The sequence below is a fragment of the Hyperolius riggenbachi genome, chromosome 11 (genome assembly GCF_040937935.1).
Source record: "Hyperolius riggenbachi isolate aHypRig1 chromosome 11, aHypRig1.pri, whole genome shotgun sequence".
Taxonomy (NCBI): Eukaryota; Metazoa; Chordata; class Amphibia; order Anura; family Hyperoliidae; genus Hyperolius; species Hyperolius riggenbachi.
The window spans coordinates 53,808,561-53,829,517 of NC_090656.1; the positions used below are offsets into that span (position 1 = coordinate 53,808,561).

Here is a 20,957-nt window from a genome sequence, read left to right on the forward strand (position 1 = left end):
CACTGATTAACAGCTGCCACTATGTCAGCAGCAGTAAAAGCCACTAATTAGCAGCTGCCATCGTGCTAGCAGCTGTAACTGCCACTAATTAGCAGCTGCCACTGTGCGAGCAGCAGTAACAGCCACAGATTAGCAGCTGCCACCGTGCCAGCAGCAGTAACTGCCACTGATTAGCAGCTGCCACTGTGCCAGCAGCAGTAACAGCCACTGATTAGCAGCTGCCATTGTGCCAGCAGCAGTAACAGCCACTGATTAGCAGCCGCCACTGTGCCAGCAGCAATAGCAACCACTGATTAACAGCTGCCACTATGTCAGCAGCAGTAAAAGCCACTAATTAGCAGCTGCCACCGTGCCAGCAGCTGTAACTGCCACTGATTAGAAGCTGCCACTATGCTTGCAGCAGAAACTGCCACTGATTAGCAGCTGCTACTGTGCCAGCATCAGTAACAGCCACTGATTAGCAGCAGCCCTGTGCTAGCAGCAGCAACAGCCAATGATTAGCAGCTGCCACTGTGCCAGCAGCAGTAACAGCCACTGATTAACAGCTGCTACTGTGCTGGCATCAGTAACTGCCACTGATTAGCAGCCGCCACTGTGCAGCTACTGATTATCAGCTGCCATTATGTCAACAGCAGTAACAGCCACTGATTATCAGCTGCCACTATGCCAGCAGCAGTAACAGCCACTGCTTAGCAGCTGCCACTATATCAGCAGCAGTAACAGCCACTGATTAGCAGCTGCCACTATGCCAGAAGCAGTAACAGCCACTGATTAGCAGCTGCCACTGTGCCAGCAGCAGTAACAGCCACTGCTTAGCAGCTGCCACTATATCAGCAGCAGTAACAGCCACTGATTAGCAGCTGCCACTATGCCAGAAGCAGTAACAGCCACTGATTAGCAGCTGCCACTGTGCCAGCAGCAGTAACAGCCACTGATTATCAGCTGCCACTATGCCAGCAGCAGTAACAGCCACTGCTTAGCAGCTGCCACTATATCAGCAGCAGTAACAGCCACTGATTAGCAGCTGCCACTATGCCAGAAGCAGTAACAGCCACTGATTAGCAGCTGCCACTGTGCCAGCAGCAATTAGGCCTCGCTCCCATTGTGTTCCGATAGCGTGTCCGTTTACGTTGGCAGTTTTTGAGGCAGTTTTTTTTCCTTTCCCGGCGCTTGAGTGGGCAATGGATTTTTGTTAAAAGCACTTTTCTAAGCGCTTTTCCAGAGTGTTTTTTTTTATTCACTCCCTGACGCAAGTGGATAGCATGTGAAAGAATGGTGTAGACACTTTTAGGGGGCTTTTGAAAAATCGTCAGCGCTTAAAAAAGTCCAAAAGCGCCTCTAGTGTAAACGAGCCCTAACAGCCACTGATTAGCAGCCACCACTGTGCCAGCAGCAGTAACAGCCACTGGTTAACAGCTGCCACTATGCTATCAGCAGTAGCAGCCACTGATTAGCAGCAGCCTTGTGCTAGCAGCAGCAACAGCCAATGATTAGCAGCCGCCACTGTGCAAGCAGCAGTAACTGCCACTGATTAGCAGCTACTACTGTGCCGGCATCAGTAACAGCCACTGATTAGCAGCCGCCACTGTGCCAGCAGCAGTAACAGCCACTGATTAGCAGCCACCACTATGTCAGCAGTAGTAACAGCCACTGATTAGCAGCTGCCACTATGTCAACAGCAGTAACAGCCACTGATTAGCAGCTGCCACTATGCCAGGAGCAGTAACAGCCACTGATTAGCAGCTGCCATTATGCCAGGAGCTGTGCCAGCAGCAGTTAGGTCTCGTTCCCATTGCGTTCCGATAGCCTGTCCGTTTACATTGGCTGTTATTGAGGCAGTTTTTTTCCTATCCCGGCGCTTGAGTGGGTGATGCATTTTTGTTAAAAGCGCTTTTCTAAGTGCTTTTCCAGAGTGTTTTTTTTTATTCACTCCCTGACGCAAGTGGATAGCATGTGAAAGAATGGTGTAGACGCTTTTAGGGTGCTTTTGAAAAATCGTCAGCGCTTAAAAAAGTCCAAAAGCGCCTCTAGTGTGGACGAGCCCTAACAGCCACTGATTAGCAGCCACCACTGTGCCAGCAGCAGTAACAGCCACTGATTAGCAGTCGCCACTGTGCCAGCAGCAGTAACAGCCACTGATTAGCAGCCGCCACTGTGCCAGCAACAGTAACAGCCACTGATTAACAGTTGCCACTATGCAAGCAGCAGTAACAGCCACTGATTAGCAGCTGCTACTGTGCACTGTGCCGGCATCAGTAAAAGCCACTGATTAGCAGCCGCCACTGTGCCAGCAGCAAAAGCCAAAGATTAGCAGCCGTCACAGTCCCATTAGCAGTAACAGCCACTGATTATCAGCCGCCATTATGCCAGCAGCAGTAACAGCCATTGATTAACTGCCACTGTGCTAATTGCACATGGTATATGGGTTATTTCAAATAGAAATATATTTGACAAAATGTCACAGGCAGGGCCAGACTGCCCATGCTGCCGCCTGAACTGTGTGTGTCAGGCAGAATCTTCAAGGGGCAGCAAAAACTTACAGCAATCAGCAAAAATGGCAATATGGTCTTTGGCCTAATAAGTTTGGACACCGTCACCACAAAGCCTACCGGTCCTCTTTGCGCCCCCTTGTTCCAAGCCGACCCCCTTTGAAGTAATCCAACTAAAATGCCTGAATAGTGTAGTAGAACGCAGCGTGACCAAGCATCCAGCCGTTGCCCTCTCCACCTCGGTGCCTGCCACCCCATCTCCACTCCCACGCCTGCCATGGTTGCCTGGATGTTGGCAATAAACTAGGAGCACTTTACATTCATGGCGTATGGTTCGCAAAAGGGATACAATAAATTACGATGAATAAGGATGCACTTTTTCTCCCTTGTACAAAAATGTCACACTAAGCCTTCAGTAGCCCTTGGATGGGTCCAGAAGTACTTGTGTCCGCAAGTACTTCCAGAGACAAGTGGATCCGTACTGCGTACTAGTGCATGCTCGTATGTGCGCAGCATGGATGCGCCTGTCTTCGGAAGCACTTGGGGATGTGAGTACTTCCAGAGCTATTCGCGGACAACTGAAAGCTTATTCCAACATTCTACTCAGATTACTTCAACAGAAGCCCGGCACTGACAAGACGTAGAGAGGACTCGGGAGGCTCTATGGGATCCAAAACCTTCCTACTTTTAGGTATTCAAGTCTTATTTCCTAGGTTGGTTCAGGTTTGCTTTGAGAAAACTTCCCCATGAACACAAACAATTCATAGGGAGATTCCCTGCAGTCACCAGCCAATCACAGACCTCTCATTCCAGACCTGGATTTACAACTCTTGATGGTCAGTTGGATCCGGCAGCGTTGCCATTTTCTCAGGGAGGGTCTCTGTCCAGAAAGTGAACCTCTTGCCTTTTAGTCTTGTAGATGCTTTTTGCTTCACACCAATTTCTAGGTAACCTTCATCTTGGTCGTATACTGGCCACTGTGCCACTCCTGGTCCGTTGGGGTCCCTGAAGATTTAAAAAAAAAAAAATAGAATCAATTAATGGTCAATGGTCTGTAAACAAATACACAAGAAACATTTTAAAGAAGGCCTCTATGCTAAGCAAAATATTTTGTGAGGTTCCTAGTTGAACCTTTTTATGACTTTGTTTCCATCTTTGAAGTGATGGAGAATATGCTGCTTTCATATCCACTTTCTAAAACAGCAGGCTTAGGAACTAAGAAAATGGGAATATTGGTGGGTGGAGGTGCCCAAAATTATAAGATAATCTATCCTATAGATCTCAAAGTAGCCAACTTGGTATTGTTTCAAGAATGTATTGCACACAGTAGGGTCAGACAACACATTTCAAGGGCATTTCCTGCTTGTTTGGGTCAATAACAAACACAAAAAAAGTGCACCTTGAGACATGCGAGTCTGAATGAATACTCTTGCTAGCGGCACATTTTTGTGGTTGTCAATGACCTGAGGAAGCGGGAAATACCCATGAAATGTGTTGTGTGACCCCCTACTGTGTGCAATAAACTTTTAAACAAATGCCAAACCATTTTGGGGTGCGTGTGTGTGTGTGTGTGTGTGTGTGTGTGTGTGTGTGTGTGTGTGTGTGTGTGTGTCCCACTTGCATTATATACAGCCCTGTCAGTCAGTCACGGCTGGCCTTTGACCCCTTGGTAGTATAATTACTACTGTGCCAGGTGCACATTATAATACCCATCACTGCATATACCTACCTGTTGATCACTTCAGTGCACCCACCTACCTACGTGAGCGCACGCAGTGTCACTGTGACTGTCCGGTACCTGTCTGTGTGTGACAGGTGCACATTGTAATATCCATCACTGCATATACCTACCTGTTGTTCACAGTGCACCCACATACCTACGTGAGCGCACGCAGTGTCACTGTGACTGTTCGGTACCTGTGTGTGTTTGACAGGTGCACATTTGTAATACCAGTCATTGCATAATTGTTCACAGTACCTGTGTGACCGCACGCTGTGTAATATACCACTTCGAGCATACCTGTTAACTGCACCTGTGTGACAGCTGCACATTGTATTGTAATACCAGATCTGATGAAGGTGAGCATTCGCCGAAACGCGTTGTGACGCTGCCAGCATGCTTACATCCCCAGGGCCAGCCACCCCCGTCCTTTCCATCTGGACCAAGACCACCGCAGGCCACGGTGGTCGCAGAAGGCAGCTCCCCCAGGGTTCCAGGACAGGGCTTTGCCCACATGTGATATTCCTATATACACCTACTGTCTAGTAAGTGCAATTTGTTTTATGCTTATTCAGTGAAATAAATCTGGTTTTACACTATGGAGCGCTCCTCCGCTTTCCATTTTTACTGCATATACCTACCTGTTGTTCACAGTGCACCCACCTACCTACGTGAGCGCATGCATTGTCACTCTGCCTGTCCAGTACCGATCTGTGTGTGACAGGTGCACATTGTAATACCCATCACTGCATATACCTACCTGCTGTTCACAGTGCACCCACCTACCTATGTGAGTGCACGCAGTGTCACTGTGCCTGTCCGGTACCTGTGTGTGTGTCATTGCATAATTGTTCACAGTACCTTTGTGACCACAAGCTGTGTAATATACCACTCCGAGCATACCTGTTAACTGCACCTGTGTGACAGCTGCACATTGTATTGTAATACCAGTCACTGCATACCTTTCACTGCATCTGTGACTGCACATTGTATTATACCAGGCAGTCAATGCATACCTTTCACTTGAATGGATGGCAGACTTGCCCTCCACAACAGATTCTCGTTAAAGGATTTAAAATTGATTTGTCTCATATACAGCAGGGCCTCAAAAGTCCTCCTGTATTGTTACTTTTTGTCACTACCTCAGGACTACCTTGGATGTGTGGTGGTAGCCATTTCTCAGGCTTCAACCCCGGACCAGAATCGAACCCTGACTCCCCGACCGTACGCTTTCTTTAACAATGGTAGAGAAAAAACCATTGACAGTATGAGCAGCGATGGACTACTGGGTGCGCAGGCTTGACCTATGGCCAGAGCTGTCACGATTTGCCATAAAACTTCTGTCTTGCCCTGCCTCAAGTGTCCTGTCAGAAAGGACCTTCAGCACAGCTGGAGGCATTGTCACTGAGAAGAGAAGTCGCCTAAGTCACAAAAGTGTTCAGTACCTCACCTTCATCAAAATGAATGAGGCATGGATCTTGGAGGGCTACTGCCCACTCGAAGACTAAGTTAGTCCCCACACACAGCATCTCTGCCTGCACACCGTGTGACTGGATGGAGAAAGCCGATCTCTGTCGGCCCGCTCTACTGCGCAGGCACAAGTCTCCTGCGCCTGCGCAGTAGAGTGGACCCGACAAGATCGGCTATTTCCGCCTATGTCCGTGAGGTGAGCCGCAACAGGGCCCCCGCTGGAGCCAGGGAAGGTAAATAAATCAGCGCGTATTAGCTCTTGTCAGGCTTGTCGAGGGTGGATTGCTTGAGACTTCAGGGGAGCCAGCGCTGGATTGCCTGCAGCTACAGGGGAGGAAAGGGGAAGCCCCATTGGGACCCTAGGGCTTCCCCCTCCCGAGGTGAGTACCCCCCAGGGGAACTTTTTTTTTGTTACAGGTTCTCTTGAAGATGTGTCCATATCTTGCTCACTACAGCAAAAGATAAAAAGATATTGTCCGCAGCCGCCTTACCCATTCCGAGCAAAGTTGGCCCAGTATTTCATCACAACCTTACTTAAGGCTTTTTCTTCCTCCGTGAACGTGCCTGCACAGACAGAAATAAATCCTTCATGCACACAGTGTAAGATTAATAACTCCAAATCTGGCGCCATCGCTTACACCTAAAGCCATAGTCATACTGGCCACAGAGATGGACTTGTTCATTGCAATAGACACATTAACACTCAGCATTTAGCAGTAGACTTGGTCACTAACAACACAATTTGGTGAATAATCGTTAATGAATGATTATTCATATGAGCAATCGGAAATGATCGTTTGGGACCACTAATGGATGAAAATCTCCTGGCCATTCGATCAGATTGACGGGATCAATCTGAAAATCGTTAAGCAAATTGTATTGTTAATGCCCACCTAGGCACCTGTGACATAATAATGGCTGCCCAATCACCTGTTCATGGGAGAGGCCGTTCAGCCCCCGAGCCATGACAAAAACCTTTCAGAGACCTGTGACATCACAATGATTCACAAAACGCATTAGCTCATAACTGACGTAAATGATACGTCTATCTCATGATTAAAAACATTTTCCTGTTAAATTATCTCACCTTACTTATTAACTCACAATTTATCTCTCCTTAAATGACTTAGCTCATGATTTATCTCTCCTAATCTAACTTATTTCAGCAAGCTCATGGTGCTGTCATTAATACCCTTACAACCACCAGCAAGTACAGACACACACACACACAATGCTTTAAGCGCAACCCGCGACTGGCCTGACCTACTTCATGTCCTAATAACACACTCCTCCCATCACAACCACTGGAAGATTAGCACTGAACACACCATGTGTAACTTACAATTGAATATCTGGTTATCAGGTAGGAACGGTCCTCCGACCACATATAGCAGCTCATCTCCATGGTCAGATCTGACAAAGTCTGGCTTTGTATGGTGGAAGAGGGGAGGCCGATACTGGAACTCGTAGAGGAACACAGGATATCCAGCATCTAAGATAAAAGTAAATAATGATGGATGGAAATGTTTCACTTGGTGCACTTCTGTTCTGTTGCCGCAATGCATAAAGCCAGGAAATGTTAGAGAACTTAAAGGGGAACATTAACCCAGGGCTGAACTTCATCCCAATCAGTAGCCAATACCCCCTTTCCCATAAGAAATCTTTTTCTTTTCTCAAATAAATTATCGGGGGGTATGTATGGCTGATATTGTGGTAAAGCCCCTCCCACACTATGATGTCAGGACCTTGGTCCTGTCAGTTTCCTGTTTGTGAGCCTCGTTGCATTGTGGGAAATTATATCTTTTTCCAACTGCCAAGCAAGCAGCATCTCCCTCTGTGCATAGAACTCTCAGTAAGGCCTGGTGCACACCAAGCCTTTTTGGTAACGTCTTCAAAACCGCTGCCGCCTGTGAAAATGCTTGGCTAATGTATCTCAATGGGATGGTGCGGTTTTTAGCAAAGCCCATTGTGGCTCCTGCAGCATTTTTGCGGTTTGCAGATGCATTTCTGCCTCAATGTAAAGTATAGGAAAAGCTCAAACCACTCTGAAAAAAGCTAGATCAGAGCGGTTTTCCAGGCGTTTTTGTTACAGTAGCTGTTCAGTAGTGTCCAGTGAAAAATGGCGCCCGTTAAATAATGGCGCTCCCTTCTGCCCGATATTAGTTTAAAACGATATTTATCATTTTAAAGGTTAAAATAGTGCAGACCTTTTGAACGAAATTTATCGTTTTAAAACTTGTTTTTTTTTTGTCCTGCCTGAACGATATTTATCGTTTTAAGCCCTGCTTTGCTGCCGTTTGGAAAATGTCTGCCCGCCGACTTCAAAAAGACCTTATAGTTTTTGAGAAAATCGATTTTGAATATTCTCCTTCTGACTGTGGGGAAATTAAACGCCCGCCGACTTTAGCGGTTAATAGCGAACCCCTTTAAATGCCAGAAACACCAAATGTGTAGGAAATGTTAAGAAGAACAGTGGGAACAAGGAGAATTTTTTTTTTTCAAAAAGACCTTATAGTTTTTGAGAAAATCGATTTTAAATGTTCAAAGAGGAAAATGTATCTATTTAAATCGCGGAATGACATTTCTGCGGGGAAACAATTCCCGCCGACTTTAGCAGTTAATAGCAAAGTCCCCTTAAATCCTAGCAACACCAAATTTGCAGGCTATGTTAAAAAGATACTGGGAAACAATATTTAAAAAAAAAACAAAAACATTTTTTTATTTTTTTTTAAATTTAAATTTTTGTGTCATGTTCTGAGTGTGGGAAATTTTTTGAAAAAACCACGTGGGGTCCCCCCTCCCGAGCCTCTGTAACCCCTTGTCCCCCATGCAGGCTGGGATAGCCAAAATGCGGAGCCCCGGCCGACTAGGGCTTCGCACCCTGAGCTATACCAGCCCGCATGGTCCATGGTATGGGGGGGCTCTGGGGGGGGGAGGGGCAGCCAAGCCTCCCCCTCCCCCCCCCCCCCGGAGCCCTTGTCCAATCCATGGACAAGGGGCTCTTCCCCGCCTCCCTTGCCCCAGGTGGAGGCGGGGGCGACGACTCCCGGGGGGGGGGTTCATGGTGGCATCTGGGAGTCCCCTTTAAGAAGGGGACCCCCAGATGCCCACCCCCCTCCCAGGAGAAATGAGTATAGGGGTACAAAGTACCCCTTACCCATTTCCACAAAGGGTTAAATGAAATAAAAACGCAACAACGTGAAAACTCCTTTATTGTTCTAAATTAACCACAAATACTTACCTGTACCTTTAAGAAAAAAATCCCACGTCAATTAGGTGCCACGACAGTATCCTCCATCTTGCGACCTTCTGTTACATGTTGATTGAAGTTCTCCGACGCCACACACGCCGCCCCCGCCGCACTGCTCTTAGCTATACTTAGTATAGCTTAGAGCAAAAAGCATCTTTAAAACGTGGCTCCAATGACCCCCATTGGTTTCTTATCAGACCAATGGGGATCAGGAGGATCCCCATTGGTCGATGAGGAACCAATGGGGAGCCTTGGAGCTAAATTTTAAAGATGCTTTTTGCTAAGCTATACTTAGTATAGCTGAGAGTGCGTCTATATAGACGCATTACCGCTGGCTCCCGCCGACCTCCCTGCGTCTCACACCTGTCACCCTCACCCATGCTGGCACCCATGGGTGCATTGGGTGCCAGCATGGGTGAGGGTGACAGGTGGGGGGAGGCAGGGAGGGCAGCGGCAGCCAGCGGTAATGTGTCTGTATAGACGCGTTCTCAGCTATACTAAGTATAGCTAAGCTAAAAGCATCTTTAAAATTTGGCTAAAGGCTCCCCATTGGTTCCTCATTGACCAATGGGGATCCTCCTGATCCCCATTGGTCTGATAAGGAACCAATGGGGGCCATTGGAGCCACATTTTAAAGATGCTTTTTGCTCTAAGCTATACTAATTATAGCTGAGAGCAGTGCGGCGGGGGCGGCGTGTGTGGCGTCGGAGATCTTCAATCAACATGTAACAGAAGGTCGCAAGATGGAGGATACTGTCGTGGGACCTAATTGACGTGGGATTTTTTTCTTAAAGGTACAGGTAAGTATTTATGAAGATCGCAAGATGGAGGATACTGTCGTGGGATCTAATTGGCATGGGAATTTTTTCTTAAAGGTACAGGTAAGTATTTCTGGTTAATTTAGAACATTAAAGGACTTTTCTCGTTGTTGCGTTTTTATTTCGTTTAACCCTTTATGGAAATGGGTAAGGGGTACTTTGCACCCCTATACTTATTTTTCCTGGGAGGGGGGCAGGCATCTGGGTTCCCCTTCTTAAAGGGGACTCCAAGATGCCACCATGAACCCCCCCAGGGAGTCGTCGCCCCCACCTCCTCCTGGGGCACCGAAGGTGGGAAAGAGCACCTTGTCCATGGATTGGACAAGGGCTCCGGGGGGGAGGGGAAGGCTTGGCCGCCCCTCCCCCCGAGAGCCCCCCCATACCATGGACCATGCGGGCTGGTATAGCTCAGGGTGCGAAGCCCCAGTCGGCCGGGGCTCCGCATTCTGGCTATCCCAGCCTGCATGGGGGACAAGGGGTTACAGAGGCTTGGGAGGGGGGACCCCACGTCGTTTTTTTCAAAAAATTTCCCACACTCAGAACATGACACAAAAATTTAAATTAAAAAAATAAATACATTTTTTTAATTTTTTTTTAAATATTGTTTCCCAGTATCTTTTTAACATATCCTGCAAATTTGGTGTTGCTAGGATTTAAGGGGACTTTGCTATTAACTGCTAAAGTCGGCAGGAATTGTTTCCCCGCAGAAATGTCATTAGCGATTTAAATAGATACATTTTCCTCTTTGAACATTTAAAATCGATTTTCTCAAAAACTATAAGGTCTTTTTGAACAATTTTTTTCTTCATGTTCCCACTGTTCTTCTTAACATTTCCCTACACATTTGGTTGTCAGAACTGCAAGGGATCACGGTCAGAAGAAAATGGTGAGCTTTTGAGAGGAACTGACAGGGAAGTAACTATGTAATGTTCATTTGAAATTACCTCATGTGTTTATTTTAAATAATTTTACTAGTTCAGGTTCCCTTTAAGATACAGATCCAGAACAAGGATGCAGGTCAGGTGCTTTGACTTTTGTTTGACCACACTGGCTTGTTTCAGGCATGTTATGTAGACTAGAGTTGGGCCGAACCTCCGATTTTAGGTTCGCGAACCGGGTTCGCGAACTTTCGCGAAAGGTTCGGTTCGCGTTAAAGTTCGCGAACCGCAATAGACTTCAAACTTTGAAAAAAAAAAAAAAATTATGCTGGCCACAAAAGTGATGGAAAAGATGTTTCAAGGGGTCTAACACCTGGAAGGGGGCATGGCGGAGTGGGATACACGCCAAAAGTCCCCGGGAAAAATCTGGATTTGACGCAAAGCAGCGTTTTAAGGGCAGAAATCATATTGAATGCTAAATGACAGGCCTAAAGTGCTTTAAAACATCTTGCATGTGTATACATCAATCAGGTAGTGTAATAAAGGTACTGCTTCACACTGACACACCAAACTGTTCACTGAACAGAACAGGTATACAGTGGCGGGTTCACTGAACAGAACAGGTATGCAGTGGCGGGTTCACAGTACAGGTATGCAGTGGTGGGTTCACAGAACAGGTATGCAGTGGTGGGTTCACAGAACAGGTATGCAGTGGTGGGTTCACAGAACAGGTATGCAGTGGTGGGTTCACAGAACAGGTATGCAGTGGTGGGTTCACAGAACAGGTATGCAGTGGTGGGTTCACAGTACAGGTATGCAGTGGTGGGTTCACAGAACAGGTATGCAGTGGTGGGTTCACAGAACAGGTATGCAGTGGTGGGTTCACAGTACAGGTATGCAGTGGTGGGTTCACAGAACAGGTATGCAGCCAGGGACAAGCTAAGCCTAACTAATCTTTCCCTATGAGAGAGAGTGTGCAGCAGCTCGCCCTACTCTCACTAATGCAGGCACACGAGTGACCGTAATGGTCGCCGCTGCCTGCCTTTTAGTAGGGGGGGAGTGGCTCCAGGGGCTAGTGTAGCCTAATTGGCTACACTGGGCCTGCTGACTGTGATGTAGAGGGTCAAAGTTGACCCTCAACGGTGCATTATGGGGCGAACCGAACTTCCGCAAAAGTTCGCCTGCGGGACGCGAACCACGGAAGTTCGCATGGAACCGTTCGCAGGCGAACTGTTCGGCCCAACTCTAATGTAGACACCACTGATGCCAGGAAGGTAAGCGGGAGGGTAACAGTAAAAAAGGGCGCAGGAGGCTAGTGGACAAATCGGGCGCCGCCATTCACTCCTATAATAATTATCGTTTAATGGGCGCCGAACAGGAAAAAAGGGCGCCCGAGAATAATAACGTTTTCCAACGGCGCCTGAAAATTTTTCATGTTTTATAACTGCTTGTGATGATTTACGTTTCTTATTTCAATAAAACATTATTTTAAATGTTATCCCTTACTGTTTGTAAAACATTATTATTCACAAAACAAAGCGATCAGTACGTAATGTAAATTGTAATATATTTTATCCCTTACTGTTTTTAAAACATTCTACACACAATACAGTGAGCACTAAGGAGGGTCTTAGGTTTAGGCACCAACAGGGTGGTCTTAGGTTTAGGCACCAACAGGGGGGTCTTAGGTTTAGGCACCAACAGGGGGGTCTTAGGTTTAGGCACCAACAGGGGGGTCTTAGGTTTAGGCACCAACAGGGGGTCTTAGGTTTAGGCACCAACAGGGGGGTCTTAGGTTTAGGCACTAACAGGGGGGTCTTAGGTTTAGGCACCAACAGGGGGGTCTTAGGTTTAGGCACCAACAGGGGGGTCTTAGGTTTAGGCACTAACAGGGGGGTCTAGGGGTTAGGGGTAGGTACAGGGAGGGTTACTTAGGCACCAACAGGGGGGGTCTTAGGTTTAGGCATCAACAGGGGGGTCTAGGGGTTAGGGGTAGGTACAGGGAGGGTTACTTAGTAATTTTTTTTTAAACGTTATTATACGTTTCACTATTTAAACGGAAGATTAACGTTTTTACAATTGCCGATTTAATGCACATTATTTAATGATTTATAACTTTATAAAACATTAATTTTAAACGAAATACAGTACAATACATTTTTAAACGTTATCCATGCTTATCGTTTAAAACCCTTTTTTCCCAGTGCCCCTTTTTAACGTACGCAGCGGGAGGGCCGTCTGTAACATGGCAAAGGCCGCACAGCCGCCTGTAACACGCAGAAGCCATTCGCCAGCCTCCTCGCTATGGTCAAACAGTCTAATCTGACATTTCAGCGGTTGATCAATGATCTATATTATTATAAACCTCTTGTAACTTGAGACTAGTTCAGCTCACAAATAAGGTTATTGAGTTCCTTTGCCTAAATGCATGAACTGCAGTGCCAATGGCATAGTGGGAAGTTATTTTTTTAGCTACAGTACCAAGCTCATCTTAGTATGCAAATAACAGAAACCTTTCTGTTTCAGATAAGATAAGGACACCATGACCAGAAGGTAATCGAATTCCATTTCTCTTTGAAGAGTCTACACAGTGATGTAAGCCTGTAGTCTAGATGATGAGGGACAATAAGTTGTGGCAGTACAGAGGGAGAATTAACACTGAGCTGGGTTGAAAAAAAAAAAAAAGTAAATACCTCACGCCTTTGGAATTGCTTTGCATGGGTAATGGTATACTTAAGAGATCCCTTGCTACCAATTGTTAATCTTTCATGATTGATGGGCCTCACAGTTGAAGGATAATTGGGAGTCTGATCTCGGGGTTTGCTTCACTGATGATCAATGGCAAAACATCCTTAAGGTGGCCATACACTGGTCGATTTGCCATCAGATTCGACCAACAGATAGACCCCTCTCTGATCGAATCTGCTTAGAGAGGGATTGTATGGCCACCTTTACTGCAAACAGATTGTGAATCGATTTCAGCCTGAAACCGATCACAATCTGTGGAGCTGCCGCTGCTGCCCTCCCCCCCCCCCCCCCCCCCCGCATACATTACCTGTTCCGGCCGGCGCGAGTCCCCGCTGTCACCGCTGTCTTCTTCTCCGTGCCGCTCCAGACCATTCCTGCAGCTACTGAACTTCCTGTCCAGGGGAAGTTTAAGCAGTAGAGGGCGCTCTACTGTTTAAACTTCCTGCCGGGACAGGAAGTTCTGTGTAGCTGCAGGAACGGTCTGCAGCGGAGCGGAGAAGAAGACAGCGGTGACTTGCGCCGGCCGGAACAGGTAATGTATACCCGCTGCATTGCATCGAGAAAAATCTTCCGCATGGATGGGTCTACGGGAACGATCGATTTTGGACGGAAATCGATCGTTCTGTCAGCGGTGTGCGCGGCGATTTCACAGCCGTTTCAATCACTGTGATCGAAACAATTGTATATCGGCGGGAAAATCGTTAGGTGTATGGGCCCCTTTATGCTCAACCTGGAATCATCCATTTCAGCTAGGGTCCAGGAATCTAATTATAAAATACTTAGTAGATGGTATCTCACTCTGACCAGACTCCACAAAATTTACCCAAATGTTGACTCCTTGTGCTGTAGATGTGGCTCGGATCAAGGCATACTATTGCATATATTCTGGTCTTGCTCTCGGATAGTTCTCTTTTGGGAGGCTGTTCAGAAGTACATCAAAATACTCACAGATGGAGAGCCTAATCCGGATCCGGCTGCTTATTATTTGCTACATCATACAAAAAAGCCCATAAAGAAATTAAAAAAATCTCTAGCTAAACACCACATTGCTCGCCATTGGAAGTCTACAGTCCCCCCCAACAATCTCTGAATGGTTTGTAGAAGTACAGATGATTAGTATGATGGAGTCTATGACTCACTCTATATACGGCCGAGAAGAGACTTCTAGTCAGACATGGATACATTGGAACATATTTGTAGAATCTCAGGAATATAAAGATGCCTTGGCCAGGAACTGAGTCTTCCTCCTATAATATATATATATATATATATATATATATATATATATATATATATATATATATATATATATATAAACTAGGGATGGGACGAGCCACAATTTCTTCGAATCCGAATCCGGATCCGAATCTAAAAAGGTTCTCGAATATCTCGAACCTTTCGAATCCCGAATCTAACGAATCCTGCACATAAGAATTGTGCGATCCATGGTATAGTTGCCAGCAGTATAGGTACCCAGGCATAGGTGCCCGCAGTATAAGTAGCTAGGTAAAGGTGTCTTCAGTATAGCTAGCAAGGTATAGGGGCCTTCACTATAGGTTGCAAGGTATAGGGGCCTTCACTATAGGTTGCAGGGTATAGTGGCCTTCATTATAGGCAGCAGGGTATAGTGGCCTTCAGTATAGGCAGCAGGGTATAGTGGCCTTCAGTATAGGCAGCAGGGTATAGGGGCCTTCAGTATAGGCCGCAGGGTATAGGGGCCTTCAGTATAGGCAGCAGGGTATAGGGGCCTTCAGTATAGGCAGCAGGGTATAGGGGGCTTCAGTATAAGCAGCAGGGTATAGGGGCCTTCAGTATAGGCAGCAGGGTATAGGGGCCTTCAGTATAGGCAGCAGGGTATGGGGGGCTTCAGTATAGGTAGCAGGCTATGGGGGGCTTCAGTATAGGTAGCAGGCTATGGGGGGCTTCAGTATAGGTAGCAGGCTATGGGGGGCTTCAGTATAGGTAGCAGGCTATGGGGGGATCCAGTATAGGTAGCAGGCTATGGGGGGATCAGTATAGGTAGCAGGCTGGGGGGCTCAGTATAGGTAGCAGGCTGGAGGGCTCAGTATAGGTAGCAGGCTGGGGGGCTCAGTATAGGTAGCAGGCTGGGGGGCTCAGTGTAGGTAACAGGCTGGGGGGCTCAGTATAGGTAGCAGGCTGGGGGGCTCAGTATAGGTAACAGGCTGGGGGGCTCAGTATAGGTAGCAGGCTGGGGGGCTCAGTATAGTTAGCAGGCTGGGGGGCTCAGTGTAGGTAACAGGCTGGGGGGCTCAGTATAGGTAGCAGGCTGGGGGGCTCAGTATAGGTAGCAGGCTGGGGGGCTCAGTGTAGGTAACAGGCTGGGGGGCTCAGTATAGGTAGCAGGCTGGGGGGCTCAGTGTAGGTAACAGGCTGGGGGGCTCAGTATAGGTAGCAGGCTGGGGGGCTCAGTATAGTTAGCAGGCTGGGGGGCTCAGTGTAGGTAACAGGCTGGGGGGCTCAGTATAGGTAGCAGGCTGGGGGGCTCAGTATAGGTAGCAGGCTATGGGGGGCTCAGTATAGTTAGCAGGCTGGGGGGCTCAGTGTAGGTAACAGGCTGGGGGGCTCAGTATAGGTAGCAGGCTGGGGGGCTCAGTATAGGTAGCAGGCTGGGGGGCTCAGTGTAGGTAACAGGCTGGGGGGCTCAGTATAGGTAGCAGGCTGGGGGGCTCAGTGTAGGTAGCAGGCTGGGGGGATCAGTATAGGTAGCAGGCTGGGGGGCTCAGTATAGGTAGCAGGCTGGGGGGCTCAGTGTAGGTAACAGGCTGGGGGGCTCAGTGTAGGTAGCAGGCTGGGGGGCTCAGTGTAGGTAGCAGGCTGGGGGGATCAGTGTAGTTAGCAGGCTGGGTGGGCTACCTTACCTACACTGCAGTAGGTAGCTGGGTCATATCCTCCTCCTCACGCTCCCCGCAGCCTCCTCCGCTCGCCCCCCTGCATAAATAAGCAGAAGCAGCCTCTCACCTCCAGCGTGGAGTGCAGTGCAGCAGACTTCACTTCCTAGTTCCCCCTAGTGGCCGCCTGACCGGCTCTTACTGATGACGTAGTAAGAGCCAGTCACTAGGGGGAATAAGGAAGTCTGCAGGAGGTCTGCCGCTCCGGAGTCCGGGCTCCACGCTGGAGGTGAGAGAGGCTGCTGCTTCTTATTTATGCGGCGGGCGAGCGGAGGAGGCTGCGGGGAGCGTGAGGAGGACATTTGCGAGCGGGGAAAGCGGCGGGTGCGCGGCGATGCAGCGTCGGGATTCGGCGGATTCGGCGAGCGGAAAATGGCGTCGGGATTCGAGTCCACGAATCTCGAATATTTCCTAATATTCGAGGGATTCGTGGATTCGCCGGATTCGTCGTCCCATCCCTAATATAAACCCTTAGGTGTTCAGGCTTCAGCAAAGTGTCTGAGCTCACATTATTTGGCATGATGGAGGATGGGCTACATGAGGGGACCAGTGGTTTTAATGGGCCTCGCCGCTACGCTTACCTCTGTGATACCTGGCAATCTTCAGTGCCGGGATAAGAAAAGCCAAATCAGCACTCAGTTCCAGAAGGCGGTCTCGAATTTCAAAGGGGTCATTCACATCATCAAAATATTCCTTCATCACAAGAGGAATGAAGTCCCGAACATCACTCTGCAAATACGAGGGGGGAGCTCTTCTTAAAAACTAAGAAACTATTTCAGCAAAGAATAGAAACAGCAGTAGTCTATGACCTACATAGTCAGATTTGACCATACCTATTGTACACCAAGGTGCGCTTAGCATGCAGCTAGATTTCCTTCCTGTTTCCAAGGATGCCCAGGGTCTTCCAACATCCTAGCAAGTGTCACGACACACCCCTACTTATCCCGTTGGAACTTCAGTGGGGGTTGGTGCAGTGTATTACCTTCTCCAGCATCAGGTCTGGCTCATCATACTCTTCCCTGCAGCCTTCACTCTCACTCCATACTGGTCTTCTTACACGCTGCATGAAGGTCACATGACGTGCAAGAAGACTCTGAAGAAGTCATGAGTGAGGGCAGTGGCCACAGAGAAGTGGTGAATGATCTGGGCCCACCGTTGGAGAAAACAGCATAGTGGTCCCCCGCCCACCTCTGTGCTTCTCTGAACTAAGGGTAAGAATAGTAAATACCAGGCAAATGTAGGAAGAAGGAGGTGGGTGGTATTGGAAGAAATATGGGCCCCTCTATGACTCCATACCCACCACAGCTACTGGTGCTGCTTCTCTGTTAGTTACGTGAGTAGGGATGGTCAGAAATGCAGATTCTATGGAGTCCGAGGAGTCTTTTTTTTTTTTAAGGGGGGAGGGGTATGTTTTGCATTTTCCGATTAGCCAAATACTTCCGAGTTGACTCTGCATTCTCTGACTGGTCCAATGCTTCCAAGTTCTGTGACTGGGCCAAATTTACAGAGTTGCGGTAATGTGGTATTTCCAATATCTGTTTTCTGATCGGAAATGCCGAGATTTCAACTACACAAAATCCGAATGAGCATCCCTATACACTAGTACTAGTAAGGCCCCTGGTCCAGTTATTACTACTGCTTTGTAAAGTAAGAACTGAGCCTTCTTACCAGAAGAGGAAAGTTGAGTAAGTATCGCTCAGCCGCGTCCTTATCCATCCCTTCCACTAATCCGCTGAGATTTTGAGACTGACCACCAGAAACAGCAAAAACAAAACAAACACAACATTAAATGAGCTGAGGAACTTCCATACTGGAGCAAACATTGGAAAAGAAATTGAATTTGTTTTGTGCAGACAGGAAAATAAAATGTAAGTAAATTATTTTATATTATTCCCTTTAATTTACTGTGGACTATATTTTTTTAATTGTTAGTTATATTTAACTTTTTTCTACAATCTTTTAATGCACCAGTTCTACCTACTTAAAGAACACCTGTATAAAGAAAAACGTCCCCTTGGGGGCACTTACCTCGGGAGGGGGAAGCCTCTGGATTCTAACGAGGCTTCCCGCATCTTCCGGTGTCCCGGAAATCTCCTTCTGCAGCCCCCCAACGTGCTGAAATGTAAATATTTACCTACTGGTATCCTGCGCCGGCGCACTAGCCGCTCTTCCTTCGGATTAAGACGGAAATAGCCGAACCCGATCGATCGGTTCTACTGCGCAGGCGGGAGTCCTTTTGCTCCTGCACAGTAGAGCAGATACAATCGGGCTCAGCTATTTCCACCTAACCCGAACAAAGAACCACTACTGCGCCTGCACTGGATCCTGGCAAGGTAAATAAATCAAGCCTTGTCAGGCTTGTCGGGGGAGGATTCGAGTGAGCCTAAAGGCCCATACACACGTCCATTTTTTGCGAACGACGGGTCGTTTGAACGACCCGTCGTTCAGTCGTTCGCCCGCTAAATCGGGCGTGTGTACAGACTGTCGTTCGCGTGATAAGAGTTAGTTTGAGCGATCCGCCCGGTGAATCGCTCAAACTCACTTATCACGCGAACGACAGTCTGTACACATGCCCAATTTAGCGGGCGACCGACGGGTCGTTCAAACGACCCGTCGTTCGCAAAAAACACACGTGTGTATGGGCCTTGAGGGACCCTGAGGACATTTTTTTTTTTACACAGAGTCTCTTTAAAGAGAACCTAAGGCATAAAAAAGTAAATACTTATCTAAGGAGAGGGAAGCCTCTAGATCCTTCAGCGGCTTCCCAAGCTTCCCACTGGGCCGCTGCCACTGCCTGCGACCCTCCTTATCATCGGGACCATGTCCCTCTTCAGAGCATGGTCGAACCTGCCCAGTACCACCGAGCTGCTCAAGCAGGACGCCTCTGGCTTACTGCAGACATGCAGCCATACTTGTGCAAGCGCAGTATTGCCACACTCGTGCCTGAAGAGGAATGTTGTTACATAGTTACATAGTTACATAGTTATTTTGGTTGAAAAAAGACATACGTCCATCGAGTTCAACCAGTATAAAGTACAACACCAGCCTGCTCCCTCACATATCCCTGTTGATCCAGAGGAAGGCGAAAAAACCCTTACAAGGCATGGTCCAATTAGCCCCTAAAGGGAAAAATTCCTTCCCGACTCCAGATGGCAATCAGATAAAATCCCTGGATCAACATCATTAGGCATTACCTAGTAATTGTAGCCATGGATGTCTTTCAACGCAAGGAAAGCATCTAAGCCCCCTTTAAATGCAGGTATAGAGTTTGCCATAACGACTTCCTGTGGCAATGCATTCCACATCTTAATCACTCTTACTGTAAAGAACCCTTTCCTAAATAAATGGCTAAAACATTTTTCCTCCATGCGCAGATCATGTCCTCTAGTCCTTTGAGAAGGCCTAGGGACAAAAAGCTCATCCGCCAAGGTATTATATTGCCCTCTGATGTATTTATACATGTTAATTAGATCCCCTCTAAGGCGTCTTTTCTCTAGACTAAATAAACCCAGTTTATCTAACCTTTCTCGATAAGTGAGACCTTCCATCCCACGCATCAATTTTGTTGCTCGTCTCTGCACCTGCTCTAAAACTGCAATATCTTTTTTGTAATGTGGTGCCCAGAACTGAATTCCATATTCCAGATGTGGCCTTACTAGAGAGTTAAACAGGGGCAATATTATGCTAGCATCTCGAGTTTTTATTTCCCTTTTAATGCATCCCAAAATTTTGTTAGCTTTAGCTGCAGCTGCTTGGCATTGAGTACGATTATTTAACTTGTTGTCAATGAGTACTCCTAAGTCCTTCTCCAAGTTTGATGTCCCCAACTGTATCCCATTTATTTTGTATGGTGCTAGACCATTAGTACGTCCAAAATGCATGACCTTACATTTGTCAACATTGAATTTCATCTGCCATGTATGTGCCCATATAGCCATCCTATCCAGATCCTGTTGCAATATGACACTATCTTCCTGAGAGTTAATGATTCTGCACAATTTTGTATCATCTGCAAAAATAGCAACATTGCTCACTACTGCATCTACTAGGTCATTAATAAATAAATTGAAGAGCACTGGACCCAGAACAGACCCCTGTGGGACCCCACTGCTAACAGTCTCCCATTTTGAGTATGATCCATTGACCACAACTCTTTGTTTTCTGTCCATTAGCCAGTTCAATATCCATGAACAGAGACTCTTCCCCAGTCCTTGCATCCTCAACTTTTGCACCAGACTTTTGTGGGGAACAGTGTCGAAGGCCTTTGCAAAGTCCAAGTATATCACATCTACAGCATTCCCAATATCCATATTAGCATTCACTACCTCATAAAAGCTGAGCATGTTAGTCAAACAGGACCTGTCTTTAGTAAACCCATGTTGATGCTGAGAAATAAGATTATTTTCTACTATGAAGTCATGTATAGTATCTCTTAGTAACCCCTCAAATAGTTTGCATACAACTGATGTTAAACTTACAGGTCTATAATTTCCTGGATCAGATTTTTTGCCCTTCTTAAATAATGGGAAAACGTGGGCTGTACGCCAATCCACTGGGACTCTGCCAGTTGCAAGAGAGTCACAAAAGATAAGATAAAGGGGTTTATCTATAACTGAACTTAATTCCCTTAGGACCCGAGGATGCATGCCATCCGGGCCAGGTGCCTTGTCTATTT

The 20,957-nt window shown here is 47.2% G+C and overlaps 1 protein-coding gene across 4 annotated transcripts in view; it reads right to left on the reverse strand.

The window, feature by feature from the left end:
- Positions 1 to 932: 932 nt before the first annotated feature.
- LOC137537693 (fatty acyl-CoA hydrolase precursor, medium chain-like) overlaps positions 933 to 20,957 on the reverse strand; it is a 138,766-nt gene continuing 118,741 nt past the window's right edge. For 3 of the 4 annotated variants that reach the window (XM_068259624.1, XM_068259626.1, XM_068259625.1), the window contains 5 exons: positions 17,951 to 18,028; positions 16,864 to 17,011; positions 7,022 to 7,171; positions 6,171 to 6,243; positions 933 to 3,494 (listed from right to left, as the gene is read on the reverse strand). In XM_068259624.1, coding sequence (XP_068115725.1) covers positions 3,311 to 3,494; positions 6,171 to 6,243; positions 7,022 to 7,171; positions 16,864 to 17,011; positions 17,951 to 18,028 — 633 coding nt within the window. In that variant the 3' untranslated portion in view covers positions 933 to 3,310. The remainder of the gene's footprint in view (positions 3,495 to 6,170; positions 6,244 to 7,021; positions 7,172 to 16,863; positions 17,012 to 17,950; positions 18,029 to 20,957) is intronic. The other variant, XM_068259627.1, reaches the window with a different exon arrangement.